We start from the raw sequence: 19187 nt of genomic DNA, 5'->3' as shown, positions 1-19187 counted from the left end.
CACTGATGAATCTAGTCATGCTCCTTAAGAACATTAATCAAAGGATCACCTATAAGTTGTGTAACAGCATCATTGAAGTTTGGAAAAAGAAAGTCATTGTGATAAATAGTAAAACTAAAAAAAAAAAAATTGTCTAAGAATCCCAGCACAGTTTCCAGTCAAACCTCCAGGTCTACGTCGGGTTCACAGCGACCATGTGAACCCGACAGCGCCCCGTGGGTCTATGTGGTCAGGGACTTCCATTACTGCTGCATCGCCCCGGGGCCTGGCTGTTACCCTGCCAGGGGCCGTCAGTTAAGAGCACACATGGCTAACTATGACGCAGTAACAGCACAGTACGTGGGCTGTCTGGTCAAATGAACTACCCGTCCATCCAAGAATCCATACCCACTCATCCTGCTGGTGATCTGGGGGGGGGGGGGGGGCTTATCTCAGAGGACAATACAGGGGGAATCAACCAGGCTGTAGCCAGGCAACACCAGGATACACAGGCACACCCACATATACACACACACCCACACACGCATGCATGCATGCACATATGCAAGCATACACACGCATGCATGCACACAGGCATATGCACACGCATGCACACAGACACAAGCCCCAACCCACAGACCGCACAAAGGTGATTACCCCGATCCCAGAGTTATTCTGCATGGATTTGTAACCAGAGGTAATTAGAAGAAGGTACAGGTAAGTTCTCATAATCTAACTGTAATATTCACTGATGAATCTGAATGTCATATAAGAGGATGTTGGGATATGTTATATTTCTGCTATGATCCGTGGTGAATCTAAACTAAGGCTTTGGCATGGAAATGTAATGGAACACACCGGTCTACATGCAATGATAGTGGGTTCCGTACTCCGGACAAATCTGGCATATAAACGGTGTCGCGCTTCATTTAAGGCGCTTGTATATCAGTCTCTACATTCACATCCACAAAGCTCCCCTCCTCCGCACTGTCAACAGCTGTCGGTACAGATATGTGCCCCGTCAAAAGTCTCCTTTTCCATTCCTTCCGACCGGAGGCCCCTCCTTAGCAGGCACCGACTGGATATCCCGTGGTGCATTGAGGCGAGGCGTCTGGTGGGGGTGATACTGTGCGTGATTGACAGAACCCCCGGAGGAAACGAGACCCTGAGCCACTGGGCCGGTTGATCTAACTGCATGGAAGTAAGCCATTGAACACGACTCAGGTGTTTGACTCTGGATCACGAGGCGGTGGCGGCGGGTCCTAACCGGTTGGATGCGGCCCCGGTTGGCTGTGCAAATCTGTCGAGGGTTCCCTCAACATCCACGGCTATCATGACCGGGAGCTACCGTCGTTAGCCTCCTCGGGTTCACAGGTCCTGTCGAGTAGTCGAGCAGACGTCCTTGTTCAACGCGACTCGAGGTGAATTCAGATGAGCTACTTCACGTAGGGTTTAGGCAGCCGGCTCTGTGATGCCTTTAGGCTGTTGTCATTAGAAATCAAACTCAGAACCCTTGCCACTGGGAGGAGGACACCCCAAGCACTTCTAGAAAATTCTTTAAAAGGGAAGGCACACCATTGGGTTATTCCCGAACATATTAATGCATTTATCCCGATGCACTTCTGTCCATTAGTTTGAGTTTGTGAATCCTGCTTACTCAATCACTCTGGCTAAGCTGTGCAATGTCAGGGCTTGCCTGGGGACGGTTAATACATACACTTCCTTTTTTCCAAGCGCTGTAGCTTCATGCATCGATGATTCCCTCTCATTTCAAAGTTAATGAAGTGTAGGTCTCAAGAGAGGGTGAAGAGTAAAATGCCCACATACCAGGGGCCGGGGAGCAATGTGTACGGAGTTAATAACGTCACTCTTGAGCCCGGTTGAAAAACTGATTTAGAATGAATTAGAATTGCTACATATTTTTTAATATTTATAAGGAGTTTTGGGTTATTTAAATTCTTTAGCTGATGCTTTTGGCCAAAGCGACAAAGTTTTGTCCAAAGTGCATTCAACAATTTAAGTTAAATATTAATCGTTTAACGTTAAAGAATCATTCCAGTACATGAAATTCATCAAACAGCAAATGTAGATAGATCTAGCCAGGTTTCTTTAGCAAGGTCAACCTTTCAAAATAGATTTTCTGCCTGGATAACTACAAGATATAAATAAACAAATCCCTACAAAAAAGATCAGACAAAACGTGTCCTTTTCATATTAAATTTTTCATCAATGCTATAAATTACATGCTAATGGTGGTCCAATATCAGTTTTGTCATATTTTCTAGCATTTCCCTTTTATCTTTTGTGACACAGGTAACATTTGACCGCTAAACCACACTGCCCAAAAACCCTTCAAAACCCAGATGGTTAACCAACTGCTCATCTTGCACATCCGCCTACCCAGATGCCTCCTAGAATATCACAACACACAACCCCTCTACAACCCCTGTTTGTAACACCATAAAACGCCATGATCTCCTGAACTCCAAGGGCTCCTCCTTTCCTTCTCTCACAGAATCTCAGTGTGCGATGAGGACAAGTTCCGCCACAACGAGTTCATCGGAGAGACGCGCATCCCGCTGAAGAAGCTCAAGCCCAACCAGACCAAGAACTTCTACAACTGCCTGGAGAAACAGCTGCCGGTGAGTCATAGTACTGCTAACTACGTGTTATGTTGCTGTTGCTGTTGTGACGTTGTTATGTCCAGTGAACAATGTGATGCCGCACAAGATTGTTAAGTTCATGATGCATGTTGTGTAACACACGAGTAGGTTTAATACTTTACTTCTTTATTAGCCTACATTACTTACAGGACTTTCTTTTATTACGTTCCCAGTTCCCACTATACATTTCTGCTGTCAAACCTTTATGAATTGAAACGCTTTTGATGATGACTTGATGCCCTATACTTGTCAATGTATAGCAACAAACTGCTTATATATTGGCTGCTTGGAAAGGGAATCGCTTCTTGAGATTTCCTTCCCTCCCACCAGAACTGAACTGAAATGATTCTTGCCTGATTGAAAGATTTCAGTCAATTGAACACATAGTCCTTAGCCTCTAATCAGGCTACAAACACGATTATTTCTTCATGCATCTGCTCATCACAGTAGAGGTCGACCTGCTGAATACATTCTAGGTGTGTGGAACACACGGCAGGCAGCCCGCAGCAGGTGGGTCTGAGCTTTAGTCACAGTGGATAAGTCTTGTTTAGACCGCCTGTCTTTTACAGAACATGACTTCTTCTGGTCCATGAACAACTGCCATTTGACCGAAGAAGGGTAATTTATCATAAGCCTTTCTGGGAAAGAGACAAAATAGCCTTCCGAACCAACTGTCTTATCAGAGCCATTTTCACTCACTCTCTATCTCTGCCTTTATCTCACCTCACATAACTGAAGGCTAGAATGACTCATAGCCTAAGGGATAAAGACAGATCTTTGTGTCTCGTGTGTGTGTGTGTGTGTGTGTGTGTGTGTGTGTGTGTGTGTGTGCGTGTGTGTGTGTGTGTGTGTGTGTGTGTGTGTGTGTGTGTGTGTGTGTGTGTGTGTGTGTGTGTGTGTGTGTGTGTGTGTGTGTGTGTGTGTGTGTGTGTGTGTGTGTGTATGCATGCGGCCGTGAGTTCTCTGCTGTTATGTTCTGCAACAGATTAACTGGACCCCAATACCACCTCAGGCATTTGGTAGCTCCCTGCATCTTTTTGCTAGGTGCTAGGATTGCTTGGTATTTTACACAACTACACACTCACATGCAAGGACACACACACACACATGCCCACACAGACACAACCTTATGCACACACACATCCACACACAAACTAGATTAGTTTCCCCTTTGGTGGATTCAGAAATGACTCAAACCAAACCAAAATGTGAATTACTAAAAGCCCTGGCAGAGCAGAAATCCTCTGCAGAACGCCTGCCACCCATCGTATCATGAGGCAGGGGGCTATTTGGTAAGGGGTTTCCTGCTTCATTAGAAGCTTGTGCGTTGAGCACCGAACAATCGGAATTGATTTGTGCCGTAGAAACACGGAGCAGTTAAGAGCTACGTCGTACTTACACAACACGCTGTGCATACACGTCGTCTTTTCCCTTTTTTTTTACACCCCCCCCCCCCCCCTCCATTTCGTTTCCAGTGTCTCTGTTTCCTTGGTAACACCTGAGGGTTTGACTTACACCTTGGAACACAATCATTATGGCTGACTGTGTCGTGGCGGCGCCCCTTATCGGCACTTTGGGCGCAGAGATTGTCTAGGTTGAAGGCCAACCGCGACCTTTCAGAGCGGCAAGTCCTACGTCCTCACTGTATGAAGGGTTTTAGCGGTTAGAGGGTGTTTTGCGTCATGCAGTTAAATGTGCTCTGTGTGGGATTTAGTGACATCTAGTGGTGAGGTTGCACCCCCTCACCTCTCCCTTTCCGTTGACGTTGGACCGGGGCCTGTTCTGGCCAGCTGCTAGACACTTACCGAATGATATCATCATCTATGCACCTTCCAGTAGCAAAGTGTAAAGTGATGAGGTTCCTTGATAGATTTATACATAAAATGTAGTTATAACTATAAAAAAACGATAGATTTCATTAGAAAATGTAATTCAGACGTTGTATCTAGAGCCGTAGTAGACCCTATTTCTATGAAGATATGAATTAAGAAAACGCAAAGGATCCTCATTTTCATGGGATTATACAGTAATGAAAACATACTTATGAATATTATATTCCATTTAGGCTGAGTCCGTCCCGTTGGATGCCACCTAATGCTAAACCCTGAACCGTTAAAGCTATCGACATTACTTGACGGCCTAATCTCTCCGTTTCTTTATTTATATTTTTTCACTGTGTTACCGGGCAGATGTAAACGTAACTATAATGGGAAGTGACAGTGTGATGGAACCTGACAGTGTGAACGAAATCAAGGTAATGACTGTTAATGAAGGCTGTTGGAGAGAGAGAGAGATAGAGCGACTAATAGAGAGAGAGAGGGAGAGAGTGTTTGAGAGACTAAGTGAGGAAGTAGAGAGAGAGGGGAAGAGAGAGCTTGAGAAATAGAGACATTGAGAGAGCCAGAACATGAGAGAATGAGTAAGAGAGAGAGAGTGTGAGAGGGAAGACGGAAGGGAGAGAGAGAGAGTTGGATTGCGTGACTGAGTGAGTGACTGTGAAAGAAATTGTAGCAAGAGAGAGGGAGAGTTAGAGAGAGAGAGAGAGAGAGAGAGCAAGCTAGAGATCAGAGAGAGCTAGAGATCAGAGAGAGAGAGAGAGAGAGAGAGAGAGAGAGAGAGAGAGAGAGAGATGAGGGAGATAAAGATAATGAGTCTCTTGAAGAGCTTAAACGATGGTAAGACAATAAAGCAGGCTGTGGAGCAGAGTGGCTGATGTGAAGCACAGCGAGGCGGTAAAGGGAGGGCCATTACCGCCATAGGCTGCTCTATGACGTCAGTCCGGCCAGGACCCAACCGTTGCAGCAGCAGCTGAGGCTCCTGGGGGCCACATGGCCAGCAGAAGGACGGCTAATGTGTAACCTGAAGGTCTACCTCTAGTTGATAGCGTCTATTTATATTCATCCACTGTGGATGGACACATTCTTCATCGTGTTCAAAGACATGTAGACACACTTGTTTGTTTTGAAGAATACATAGGTTTTACTACAGTGATTACGTTATCGTACACATTTTATTATAAGTGATGGTATGTTATTAAAGTCAGGTGCACAATCCATACATTGAATCAATATTCATATATCACAGTTATAGTTCCAATGTGTGTCATTTCAAATAGCTCACAGCTTAAATCAACCTGGACATATCTGTAGTCAATACTGTTCGATAGTGATTTAAATGACATCCTATAAGTGATATATTCTACAAATAGAAAGTGCTGGCTAGCCGGTATATCTCTCTTAATTGTGTCTGACGCATACTATGCTAGTTTGTGTCACACTGTCGCTCAGCCAGTTAGAGACGACAGAACACTGTTGTGTTTTTTATATATATATATATATATATATATATATATGTATATATATATATATATTAGTATATATTTGGATTTCTGAGAGTCTCCCGCCTTCTAACTTGGTAGGGCTCAATCGTACACATTGCAACTTTAAGCTTGCAAGGTTATTGAAAGAGTTTGTCAGATGGGAGGATTTTTTGCTTCTTTCATGTGAAAACAGTATGACTGCCTTAAAACGTGTGTGTGTGTGTGTGTGTGTGTGTGTGTGTGTGTGTGTGTGTGTGTGTGTGTGTGTGTGTGTGTGTGTGTGTGTGTGTGTGTCAGACTGTTAACATGACAGTGATTCCTCCAAAGCGCCCTACCTACACGTTCAGTTGCCAAACCTTCGGCCCTTATTATCTTCCTCTCAGCATGGTTTCTCACTTTCTGTCGCCATGACAGTCTTCGTCCTGCTGTGTGTGTGTGTGTGTGTGTGTGTGTGTGTGTGTGTGTGTGTGTGTGTGTGTGTGTGTGTGTGTGTGTGTGTGTGTGTGTGTGTGTGTGTGTGTGTGTGTGTGTGTGGTTTCTTTCTTCCCCGCGACTCGCCGTCTAGTTTGTCACTGACTCTCCTGCTACAGCCAAACTCTGTGAGTGGAGGGGGAAGAGCGAGAGAGAGAGAGAGAGGGGGGGGGGAGAGAGAGCGAGAGAGCGAGAAAGCGCACATATAGACGAGGTTAGATATTGATGGTACCGAGGTACACAAAGCACGGGTGAAGATGCTTTGCTCTGATTGGCTGTCAAAGTTCAATGACACCTGATGCACTGATTGAAGCCTGGGTACGTTCCATCACACACAGTCACTTAGTGCTCGGTCACCTCAACCCCAAGGGTTGAGTTGGTAAATGACCACTGGCCCACAGTGACCAAGCACATATGAAGTGAGAGTTTTCTAATCAAATAGAACCAGCTTGAGGGACAAGCCTCGGCATCAGGGCGTGTGCCAGGTCATGTCCAGTCACGTCTTTGACCAACTCGCTTACTTCCTTCTTAATGGTGAAGAAGGCAACGAGGGTTTTCAAATCCGTCCTGCTTAAGTTTTATTTTAAGTATGGCTCCATGTTTGTTCTATTTTCAAAACATATCATTTTTTTCCTCTGCATGAACTTTTATAGGCCTAGCTATCCTTCTCACATTTGTAAAACCCTGACTGTTGAACCATGATTACATTAGGATGAGGGCAGTCAAGATGCACAGATTCACACTGATAGCTAAGCGAATTTCTGCGTGTTGCGAATACTTACACAGTCAATGTAAAATGTATATTCGTGTGAATGGCTTCAATGGCATGCAACACACTTTAAACCACTAGATGTGTTGCTAACATCCTATAGGGGGCAGTAGCGAGCCAAATCAAATGAACAATTATCAAATGGTACAAAAAAATGTCAACATCAGCTTCGACATTCCTCGGTAAATGTTCAGTGTTGATCTCATTTATAACCAATTATTTTAATGATCTGATCTTCATTAGCGTGGTGAGGCGACACGTTAATGGAAAAGAGGGGGGGATTTTAGTCACACTAAACGAACCACTAACATTTACAAGCTGGATACACACACAAACACAGATCCAAACACACACGAGATAATTCAATCTAATTAGTTTGCTCTGCTTTGGCTAAATGCTAATTGCTTGGCAGAAGCTGATCTTTAATCTAGGTTGCAACTTCAAGATTAAATACACCTATCGCTCCATCTGTCCCTTCCATTTTCGGAAAATAACATTTTAAATCAGCTTAACTAACACAGCAGCCCAATTTATGCTGTACAAACAGAATGCAAAGAAAAACAAATCTACACTCACCTCGCATACGCTGAAAGCCAACGACAGATAAATACCTCATTTTAAAGATAACTCGTACAGACTTGTGCAGAGAATTACTTTTTGTCTTACCTCGCTGGTAAAAGTGTATTTTCATTCAAAATATAACATATGCATTATTCAATCTGTTTGGATTGTATAGGCAAGCATTCAGTTGCAGTATGTACGTATGGAGCTAGCAATTGTCATGTCCACCTACATGTCCACCCATCTCTATTATATGCAGTCTCCTACGCTCCTCTCCTAAGTGATTCACAACGTGCAATTGGGTGCCCCGATGTCTCTTGTTGGCCACAGCTGATTGAACAGTGTGATGAAGTATACAAAGCTGCAGTAGTCTTCATGCCTGCTCACAAATGCTGGGTAGGATCGCAACACACAATGCCTTTCTTTTTAATGCCATTGACATTGAGCTCTCTGGAGACTTTGCCTCCCAGTGTCTTTCTCTTCGTCTTCAATCCCTTTGGGTTCGGTCTTTTTTTTATTCATGGTGAAAACATTTTTCATTCACTTGCAAACAGTGTTGTGTACAAACGGTGACAGTGACATTTGTGAGAAAAGAAGAGCACAAAGCCAATAGCAAAGAAAAAAATAATAAATGTTGTTATCGACAAAAGTCAGTGTCGGACATTTTTTGTTTTGTTGCGGATCTTAAAGTGATATTCATTGATTTTTGCTGAAAGGAAATCAGGACGGGATTGCCAACGATTCTTATGGAAACAACTCATCATTTGAACCAGTGTCCTGTTGGAATTCATCCTTTTACTAAGTTTTGCAATAAACAACAACAGCGAACACAATGCTATGACACCATACCATACGGTCAGGGGTTATAAACCTAGAGACCGTACCATGTTTAGAGGGAGGGCGGGAGTGTGTCAACAAACAGTAGGAAAGGGGGGAAAATGCAGTTGAAAAAGAGTTGTCTGGTGTTGAGTCCTCATTTCTTATCTCTTTTAATTAATTAAGAGATTTTAAAAAAAGATATGCAATTTATTGAGTTAATTCGGCGCAGAAGTAAAAAATTGCAGCTAAAATGCTCATCAACTCATTTGCTCAATCAGATTTATTCATTATTTGAGATAATTCATTTGAATAAAAGTGGGGTTTTAGTAAAGTTATTTTTTTCTTTTATCACGGTAGGTCAACAAGACAGAGGACAAGTCCCTGGAGGAACGCGGCCGCATCATGATCTCCCTCAAGTACAACTCCCAGAAGTCGTGCCTGGTGGTGGGCATCGTGCGCTGCGCCCACCTCGCCGCCATGGACGCCAACGGCTTCTCGGACCCCTACGTCAAAACGTAAGTGTTGAGACTTAAAGACGCAGTGTGCAAGATTGAGCCCGCCCGGTTAGTAGGCCCGGAGACTTTCACAATGAAAAACGAACAGAGTTCTAACCAGGCAAAATGCCAACGGTGAAATACAGACTAGCCCAGTTCGGCTGGCTGGGTGGTGGTGTGAGTGGGAGGGGTCTCGGGAGTGACTATAGTACGATTCTTGTTAACAAAGAATATATCAGCTATACGGTGTGATGTTATCGATGACTTTAATGAAGTCACTGACAACAGCATTGCCTATAGATATGTCCAGGTTATTTTAAGCTACGAGCTGGTTCAAATGTTACAAATTGCTACTTTAAAGGTCCTGTGTAGGTTAGATTTAAGAGCTGTTATTTTCTTGTCATGTTTTAGAAATGCCATTGACATTAATTTTATTGAGCGAAATGCACGTTGAGATTTTCTTTTTCGTTTGACTGCGCACCTGCCACTTTATGAGACCATTTACATTTTAGACTGCTCCTGATTTTTTTCCCGACCAATCAGTGTTAGAGTTCAGGTTAGGGTTAGGACATCTCTTCTCTGATAAGTTTGGTAGATCCCCAAACGGCGTTATTCTAGCTCCACCACAGTTGCTCAAATGCAACTCTTCTCACTGTTGCAAACGTAGGGTGGGAGGTAGCAGAGACAGACTGTTTTTATATTCAATCTCATAGTGGAATACATTCATGCAGGTAATAAGAAACTGTCTATGCACCGCCACTCCCCTGTAACCATCGCCACGTACAGCTGCATCCCTTACCAGAGGATGAATGAATGTAGGAATTTATTTCTCTCTCTGCTTATGGGACATTTCGTGCCTTCGTGGACAGGGCAGTTAAGGGAGGACAGATGAAGGGAAAGTGGGTTGAAATGGAGAGGAAACGACCTGTAGCATAGGTCCATAGAGTCGAACCTGGGTCGTTCATCCATACGTGGTGGCACGGTAAATTCATGTGGTTATTACCGTTAGCGCTAGTGGGTCAGGCTTACAAGCTACTTCAAAAAAGTGCTCTTAGTAATGCTAACCCCCTTCAGCAACAGAATCCCCTTAAAGCACCTCTTTAATAAATTGTTAAATTCATGCGTTGAGACGAGACACCAATGTTTTTGCAACCATATTTCCATTTTGGGCCAATATTGGCCCAATATTGGGCCAATATTGAAAACCTACAAAGGATTGTTTGCGTTGACCGCGCCATGCTCTTTCCCTCTTAATAAGCAAAGGGGGAGATCATTACAGTGTTGGCAGTTGGGGAACGGCGAGTGATTTGTCCAAATCCGAGACACTGTGAGGGCCGTTAAAACCCGATTATCTGGCACTCAGTGAGGAGGTGAAACACGGCCACCGCGGCTCGGCTTGCGGCATGACCCGCATCCAGAGAGCAGCACTTTTTCTTATCAAACGCTCATTATTTATCAGACATTACCACATCGTCTCTGGGCAACAGGGAGGGGGGGGTCTTTCTTTAGGGCTATGCGGCGGAAATAAGCTATAGGCTATAAAGTCAAGAGAACAAACCTAGAGTGAGGGGTGAGTACTGAAAACTACCTTTCCAAAGGATTAACGGTACAGAAGGAGCAAAGAGAAGAAGGGGAAAAATAAAGTTTTCCCGAAGACAAATCAGAGAGTGTGAAGGTCTGTCAGCCTAGCCACTCAGCCTGGCAGTGTGATTCCTCTCTCCCTTCCAACCATCGCCTCGCCCGCTTTCCCTTTCTCGACGTAGTCGGTCACGGCTCCCTGCTCCCTGCCGGTCTGTGTGGGCATGCTAGCTAGCTGTCCCAGATATGTTGATTGTCTTTCTCAAAAGTCAAATGTCACCAAAATATCATGTCTGGCAGTTGCTATTTGCCCCGGCTTGGTGGTTTAGCAGGGCAAGTCTTTTGCTGGTGGCCAAACCAAGTGCAGGCTTCAATATGAGGACACCGTGGGCAAGGGGGGATGGGGTATGAATGGTAAAGTGAGACTGAGATAAGGAGAGGGTCAGATAGACTTAATTGAGCAAAGCTATTAATTATTACAATGAAAAGCTGAGCTTTGAGTCATGTGTTTTTAGCCCTCAATGCTATAGGCAAGATTGGCACGTGTGGAACCACTTGTCAGCCATAAATGAATACATTTCCCCCAAATCTTGCATCTAAGGCTATACTCTCTATGCAGGCTTCAAGAAACTAATTTCCCGCCTATTCAACAGACTATATCCATGCTTGATGCTTAATTACATTTTCTATGTAAACACGTGCATTGTTCAAGAGAAACCAGCTTTTGATAGACCCTGTTGAGTCGAACAAAAGCCCTGCAAGAAGAGGAAAAAAAGCCAGGCTCCAGAGGGACATTTTCAGGGGAAATCTTTTAAAACAAACACAATGAAAGCATTTAGATCCACTGACGTCAACGATCAAACTACTTGTTTTCTGTTTCTTTTGTTTTCTCAGAATCTTGTCTCCCTACTAAGATTGGGATGTGAATATGGATTGTTCTAGAACTGAAGGAAGAAGAGGGGGTTGGGGGCAGGGTGGCTGTGTGGCTTCATGTTTAACACCATTGCATTAACAATGAACCCGAAGTATTTCTGAACCCACTGCTTTGCCGGAGCATAGGGTAGTGCTGCAGTGCCCTCTGGGGGATGGAGCTGTATAACAACATAACGGTTTCTATCATCATTTACATCATTATTTATCAAATGTACAAAGATTTGTCCGTTATATAGGATAATTTTTATCAATAGAATAATAGTTGGTAATATATTAATTGTGAAGAAAAAGATGGTCCTGATAAAGGTCTGATGTAAATTCATGAAACAGAAAGCCCATGGATGCTTGTCCAATTCAATGTTTTTCAAAAAATTTGTGTTGCTAGCAGACCTGTCAGTGAATGGCAACATAAACTACAAGCAAATAATCAAATGGCCTAATGTAAACAACAACAACAACAACACATCAAGGGGTGTGTGTTTTCCTAAGTATTGCCTACTTTGTTCTGCTCTCCTCCCACAGATATGTCCTGTGTGTGTCTGACACGGTTGCGTAACGTGTGTGTGTGTCTCTCGTGTTTCCTGCAGGTACCTAAAGCCAGATGAGAACAAAAAGTCAAAGCACAAGACCGCTGTGAAGAAGAAGACCCTTAACCCAGAGTTTAATGAGGTAATAACCGTCGCCATGGGATGAGGGGCACGCCATTTACATTTGTATTCATTTTTTTCTAGGGTGAAAGGGTAAGCTGAAGTATTTTGATCTCTTTCATGCTACTCATATGGTGTGGCATGCTCGTCTACGATGATATGCATCCTGGTCGTTTTTGCCTGAAATCAATAATAATGAATTCTTTGAGAAATACGGTAGTCGGATCTCTTTATCTATCAAACAGGTTCATAAATATGGTATTTATATCCCAAAGGAATTAAGACATGCAAAAGCCATACAGAATTTGAAACGACCACCGTAAATGAAGATAAGGCACCATACCATGATATTTATGGTAATGTATGCATGCATGTCATTTATTGTAGTAATTGGTACACCAAGCTGTGTTACAGGTCCCCTTTCTATAACTCAACAATCCTGTCTTCCTTTCTAAATTGAATGACAATTTAAATGTTATACTTGCGATTGACTTTAGTTAAAATAGGCACACAGTTTATAATCTTAATTCAAAGGGTCAATAAATTGAGGACCACAGGCGTCTGGGCTGTAAATTCCCTCGTCAGACGATTCCCACATTTCTTTCAAGTCCACAGACTCCAGCAGTGGGTGGAATCTACCTGCATCTCGGCCACTGACCCCCACCGGAACATGCAGTCCGTAGACTTGACATTTCCTTTGACATTCTTTCCCTGTGCCCATATTCATCAGTGTCTCCCTCATCCCCTCCCCCTGTCCCCCACCGCCCACCCATGCCCTTTCCCATCAGAGACAAACACGGGGGTCTTCATCCATATTAATTAAGAAACCACTGGCCGCATTACAGCCAAAGGGCCAGTGACCCTGATTGAACCTCAGATTATTTCCAAGAATAAATCCCCCCCCCCCCCCCGCCCGATTTCACCGGGTCACAAATTGGTGTCAGAAATGTATTGTTTGGTCTCGGTGCGTAGTGGGTTCTTCCCTTCAGTCGCCGTTTCCCCGATTTACTGTCCCTTTGAATTAAGATGATAAACGGTGGGCCTATTTTAATTAAAGTCAATACTGATTTTTAATCCTTTTTGCAAGTATAACATTTTAATGTAATTCAATTTTGCAGGGAAGACAGGATTGTTGAGTTATAAAAAGGGGACCTGTTGCATAGCTTGGTGTTCCAATTAATCCATATGAGACCTATCAATGCATACACTACCATAAATTATACGGTATGGTGCCTTATCTTCGTCTTGAACGGTGTGTATGTGTATGCACTTGAGCAGGCAGCTCAAGACATCACAATTGCTTAGTGTTACAAAGTGTTACAGCTCATTACGTACAAAAAGCTATTTCACTATGAAGTTGGCAGCATTTAGCAGACACTTTATCCAAAGCGACCCACAGGTGATCCATCCACCTGAAAACAGGTGGATGGATATCATTTTACCTTTATATGTATCCATGCTGTTTCCACATTTCCAATCTGGGATCAATAAAGCCCAAACCCAATCTTAATTTAGGCAGGCCTACAGGTGGATCGGGCATCGAACCCAGGACCTTTCGGCTGGGATTCAAACACACAACCGTCTGTATTGTGATGATTCAGAACATCCTTTCGTCCCCCGCGGGCTGGAGAAGGCTTTATTCACCGGCGTTGTTAGTGTCCATCACTAGGAGGCTTCAGATGTAACCCAGCCACCTCTGACCCGCTCCTGCAGGAGTTCTCCTACGACATCAAGTACGCCGACCTGACCAAGAAGACCCTGGAGGTGACCGTGTGGGACTACGACATCGGCAAGTCCAACGACTTCATAGGTGAGTGGCGCGCAGGTGCACTCCTTCACCACCGCCGTCATGACCGCCTCGCATCAAACGCCGGGAGGCCGGGGAAGGTCATGCCGTGAAATCCATCTACGTCAGCAGCAGGGGGGCCTGGCGGCTCCCCCTCCCCCCCCCCCCCCCCACAGACACACATCCTTCCACATTAATCTGATTCCACTATCTGACTGACTGATGATTCAACGACCCGAAGGGAAACGACCAAACAACCACCTGTGCTGAAGCTTTTGGTTCATCGACTGCCGTGTGTGTGTGTGTGTGTGTGTGTGTGTGTGTGTGTGTGTGTGTGTGTGTGTGTGTGTGTGTGTGTGTGTGTGTGTGTGTGTGTGTGTGTGTGTGTGTGTGTGTGTGTGTGTGTGTGTGTGTGTCACACAGTTGTGAAAAAGCAGTGCTACGCTTACTTGTTTGATGATTCTACTGAAGTACTGAAATGTCTTTATAGCGAACAACATTTTGAAATAGGCTGCCTGGATTCTTCTGCCAACCTCTCTAACACATCTCTCCCATATCAGCTCGACCTGTTCATTGCTTTACTTTCCCGTATAAACTCACCTGATGAATAAACACAGAACACCACAAAGCTTTGCATATTGCTGTTTCCAACCATTTGAATCAAAGAATACTCGGCATCAGGGAGCTTCAGGTGTGTGTGTCTGTGTGTCTGTGCGTGCGTGCGATCACAACAAGGGTTGACTAACGATCTGCTCTGCCATCCTCCCGCAGGCGGGGTCTCCCTGGGCATCAACGCCAATGGCGAGCGGCTCAAACATTGGTTCGACTGCCTGAAAAACAAGGACAAGAAAATCGAGCGCTGGCACACGTTGACCAATGAACTGCCCGGGTCGACGTTCAACGACTAACCCCCCCCCCCGCTCCTATCCCTCCTCGCCCGTCTGGAGGACTCCTGGTCCCAGCGAGGGTAGCATATGAAGATGTCCCCGCCTTGCCTTGGAAATGTCCCTGCTGTCTCTCCTCGTGAGTGTTGTCCTAAGACCCGCCTCCACCAGCCTCGACGTTCTCTCCCACTTCTGCCTCCAAAAGACGAAATGTACACTCTTGATGATGGCCATCTGTTTTCGATCCGTAACAACCAACACCTTACGGTTGAGCATGTGCACGAGTCAACCCATACGTGCGCGTGGGGAATGTATGCACGTGTGTGCGTGTCTGAACATGCATGTGTGTCTGTGTGTGTGAGGGCGTGTGTGCAAGCAAACAATATAAAATCGGAAGAACAACAAATCAACAATATGATACAGCGAAGGGTTGCCTGACAACCCTTTCTTTAACGATACAATGATTTACAAAAAAAAAAAAAAGTACAATTGTTTACATCAGTTGCAAGAAAGATTCTGTCACGTCAGACCGCCGTCAGCAGAAAGAAACGGGCACAATGGGGGCTTTTGTTCAAGCCCATCATAGGGAATTCAAACTGGTAATGGCACATTTCTTGCTGCTCACTCAGTTTTATCTGTTTATCTGCAGATTTCGAGTGTAGATTATCTCTGGAGCACATCCATTCCGTTTGGGTATAGCTGATTCTGATATAATAAACGTTCATTTGAGTCAATGTGTTTCTGGCTGGAGGAAATGCAGCTGATTGAATGAAAGATTGGCATGCAATTCTGTGTAAAATGCCTCTGCAACACACCACACAAGTGGTGTGTTAGAGCAAAAGAGTTTGGGGATATTTGGCCGAGAACTAGGTTCACCCGGAATGCTGTATGTCCTTGCCAATAACACCAAATTAGCTCAACTGCTCAACCCCCACTTTACTGACTCTTTTCCGTAGTGACCCGCTTATGATATGTGACTGTCCGCTCCTATGCCCGTGTTGGCAGGACAGAGGGTTAAACAGCGCAGAGAACAGCTTTCCGGATGCCCCCCCCCCCCCCACCTCCCAAAAGAAAACCTGACAGCTGGTCAACTGTATTGTCCAAAGCGGTGTAGTGACAGACAAAAACATGTGTTGTTTACATCCTCTGGTCGCTCAAGTCCAAGTTTGCTGCTTGAAAAACGGCCCTTTCTGTGTAAAAGTGGCTCGCATTTGGGCCGGTTATGAAATGCAACAGGCAAAACAAAAAAAAACAAGCAGGTGCAGGAATGTTTTTAATTATGTTTGTTATATATACATAAATATATATATATATATACATAGACAAATATTTAATCGGATAATGTTGTGACATGAGTCGCCTATTTTTAACGTAAGCCACATCAACAGTATGGAGAACTGCCACGACTGATAATGCAGAATGTATGTGGATAAACCCCTTGTGTTTCACTGCAGCTCCTGTGGAGAATGTGCACATTTGTGCTCTGACTGGTTCCTGACCTAACATGTATTGTTTACATTCTTTATATCTATATCTATATATATATATAGGAATCTCAAGATGTCTTGCCACACATATCCGGGAAGAGAGAGCACTCTGCACTCGAGTATAATGTTAAACACAGCCAGGGCTGTACACAGGGCTGATAACAAAACACTGCTTTTCCCTCCCGTATAATAATTGATGTGTAATTGTTGTTCATGCTGTTGTTGTTGTTGTTGTTCTGGTTGTTGTGGTAGTTGTTGTTTAGTTCTATTAAGGTTTTAGTATAAGCACTACTCCTCTCCACGCTAACTGTAGCACAACCCTTGGAACGTTGCAATGAATGTCAAATATACGGGGAATATCCAAACAACTATCGTTAAATGTTGGACGACTTCTGCATTGGGGGTGCATGCCATGTAGTTATGGTGTTATTACGACTGCTGCTACAGCTCACCACCACACTGCATCCTCCCCATCCTTCCTGTGGATAGATAGAAATAGGATATATTGTGTGTGTTTAACACAGGTAGCAGAGGACTGCTAAACAAATGCTAAACTTCCTGTAGAATATTACATGTTTTCATTAACACATGTTTCAGAGCTCATTCATTTATTGTTTAACCATTAGCAAAGTAGTGTGTTCAAAGGTGCAGTTTGTGGAATTAAGTTGCATCTAGTGTAATTGACTTTGCAATTCAATTAAATATATTATTCATATTATCTTTGTATCTAATGTATAATCTCATGAAATTAAGAATGGTTGTGTTTTAGTCAGAATGAGCCCTTTATATCTACATAGGGAGAAGGTATTTTTTCACAGAGCCCGCCATGTTTCACCGCCATGTTTCTACAGCAGCCCAGAAGGGTCAAACAGCTAGAGAGGACGCGTTTTGAAAACTTTAATCATAATCGCTATCTTAATTGTACTTGGCTACTCGATGCTGTCGAAGATGAGGAAATCATTTTGGCCAGTACAGGCCACTGTAGCACTGTTGGAAAGGGAGAGGTGTTTACGATCTGCCACCTCACTGCTAGAACCCACTTAATCCTACACACTGCACCTTTCAATTATAATATGATACCTGCACTATGTACGTTTGCAAAAGCCACTTGAGTGGTATTGCATGTTCTTCCATATTTTGCCCTGAAATGAAAAAGACGGCTATGAATAGAAAATAAATAAGAGGGAGGCCAACACAACTGTTTGTGTGTGAGCTTTATCCCACTGAAAGATTACAAATTAACCTTACCATATCAAACAATAGTTTATTTTCTTAGATCTCCTGATCTGTATCATTTATTTATTTTTGCTTATGGTTAACTTTGTTATTTAAATTAGAGAAAATATTTTAAAAACGCAAAGTTGATTTGTAGCTTTCTTCACATAAGTTAGGCCTATAACCTGTGGCTTGTTAGTCTAGTCTGTTTAGAGACTATCAATGTAGTTATTTCCTTTAAACAATAACCGAAGAATAGGGTAATACACAAAGTATTTTAGTTTATGTTGTTTTTTTCTAACCAACTTAAAAAGATGTCCCATTTCAACGCTGAAACATTTTTGCAAATGTGGAAAATGTTTTCAAATAGGTGGATGTCTCTTCTACCTAGTTTTAACTCCAATCGGAAAAAATGCGTCTATTGTCGTTGAGCTTTTTGGTGTCTTCGTGGACATTGAATTGATATGGCATGAACTGTCAATATATTGTCGGCAGTTATTAATATTTCTCCCCTTGGAATAGCAGTGATCCGTCTTTCCCCACCACCCCCCCCCCCCCCCAAAAATGAATATACAATAAACACTGTGATATTGTGATATAACCCTGTGATATTTTGTAAACTGTCTGCCTTTGTACGCAAGCTTAATATTACATCAGCAACTTAGAAATCTGCATGTGTTTGTTCATGGGTTTGTCATGAGATGACTTTGGCTAATGTTTGATACTGTTTCCTGCATTTAAAAAAACAAAAAATATGGTTGCTAAAGATTATGCTAAAAATTAGTAATTCTTCTGGACTAAATTTTGTATCTTTGAACACTATTGCGTTGCCTGTTTGGCTGATGTACTGACTATCTGGATGTGTGACTATTGTGAATTAAAATATCCCTTTTGTTTTTTTTACTCTCAAGCCTTCTTTTGTGTGATATTGGTGATCCTCTTGTAAAATAATATACACACACCACTCAATGCTTAATAAACCAAATTGTAATGGTATGGTCACTTTTCTTGATTTTCTTGAACAGTGAATTCAAAGATTTTGCATTTTCCAATGTTATCGTTTTTTGACATTACATTTAAATCCTCAAAATGAGTTTTCAAATGGGGTTTTGGGACAACATCGCTGGACAATGCTCAGAAACGTGTAGAATTACATTTGAAAGAACTGACTGAATTTTTGGGTTGGCCATGAATGCTACATTTTTGGAATTGCTTACCACTAGATGTCATCAAGCATGTTAACATTCAAATTAAAGAAAGACTAACAAGGTAAGTTACTTGTAATATTTTTCGGTAATAAAAAACGAACTTATTTCAGACAACATTTTATTCTGAAAAATCCATTTGTAATGCTTTACTTAAACTAAACACGTCAGTGCCCCAAGCAGTCAACAAAATCAATGCATTTCTGTTCTGCTTATACCCTGTGAAAAAAAATTTTTTAGGCTGAAATCATTTCAAATGAAGCAGATTAATAATATGTGGATTGAGAGAACAGAGAGAGATTGATGGCTACATATGGTGCAAATCCTCTTAGCCCATTGGAATGGGTTTGTCAATGACTGCGCATCACATTTGTAAT

The 19187-nt window shown here is 43.1% G+C and overlaps 1 protein-coding gene across 1 annotated transcript in view; it reads left to right on the top strand.

Moving 5' to 3' along the window:
- doc2b (double C2-like domains, beta) overlaps positions 1–18570 on the top strand; it is a 65212-nt gene extending 46642 nt beyond the window's left edge. The window contains exons 5-9 of the mRNA XM_056594844.1: positions 2495–2621; positions 8939–9096; positions 12174–12255; positions 13947–14043; positions 14791–18570. Of these exons, the coding sequence (XP_056450819.1) occupies positions 2495–2621; positions 8939–9096; positions 12174–12255; positions 13947–14043; positions 14791–14927 (601 nt within the window). The 3' untranslated portion in view covers positions 14928–18570. The remainder of the gene's footprint in view (positions 1–2494; positions 2622–8938; positions 9097–12173; positions 12256–13946; positions 14044–14790) is intronic.
- Positions 18571–19187: the final 617 nt, after the last annotated feature.

This window comes from Gadus chalcogrammus, chromosome 7, assembly GCF_026213295.1.
Source record: "Gadus chalcogrammus isolate NIFS_2021 chromosome 7, NIFS_Gcha_1.0, whole genome shotgun sequence".
In the NCBI taxonomy this organism is placed as follows: Eukaryota; Metazoa; Chordata; class Actinopteri; order Gadiformes; family Gadidae; genus Gadus; species Gadus chalcogrammus.
Note: the sequence above shows the minus strand (reverse complement) of the source record. Positions and strands in the feature narration are given on the sequence as shown.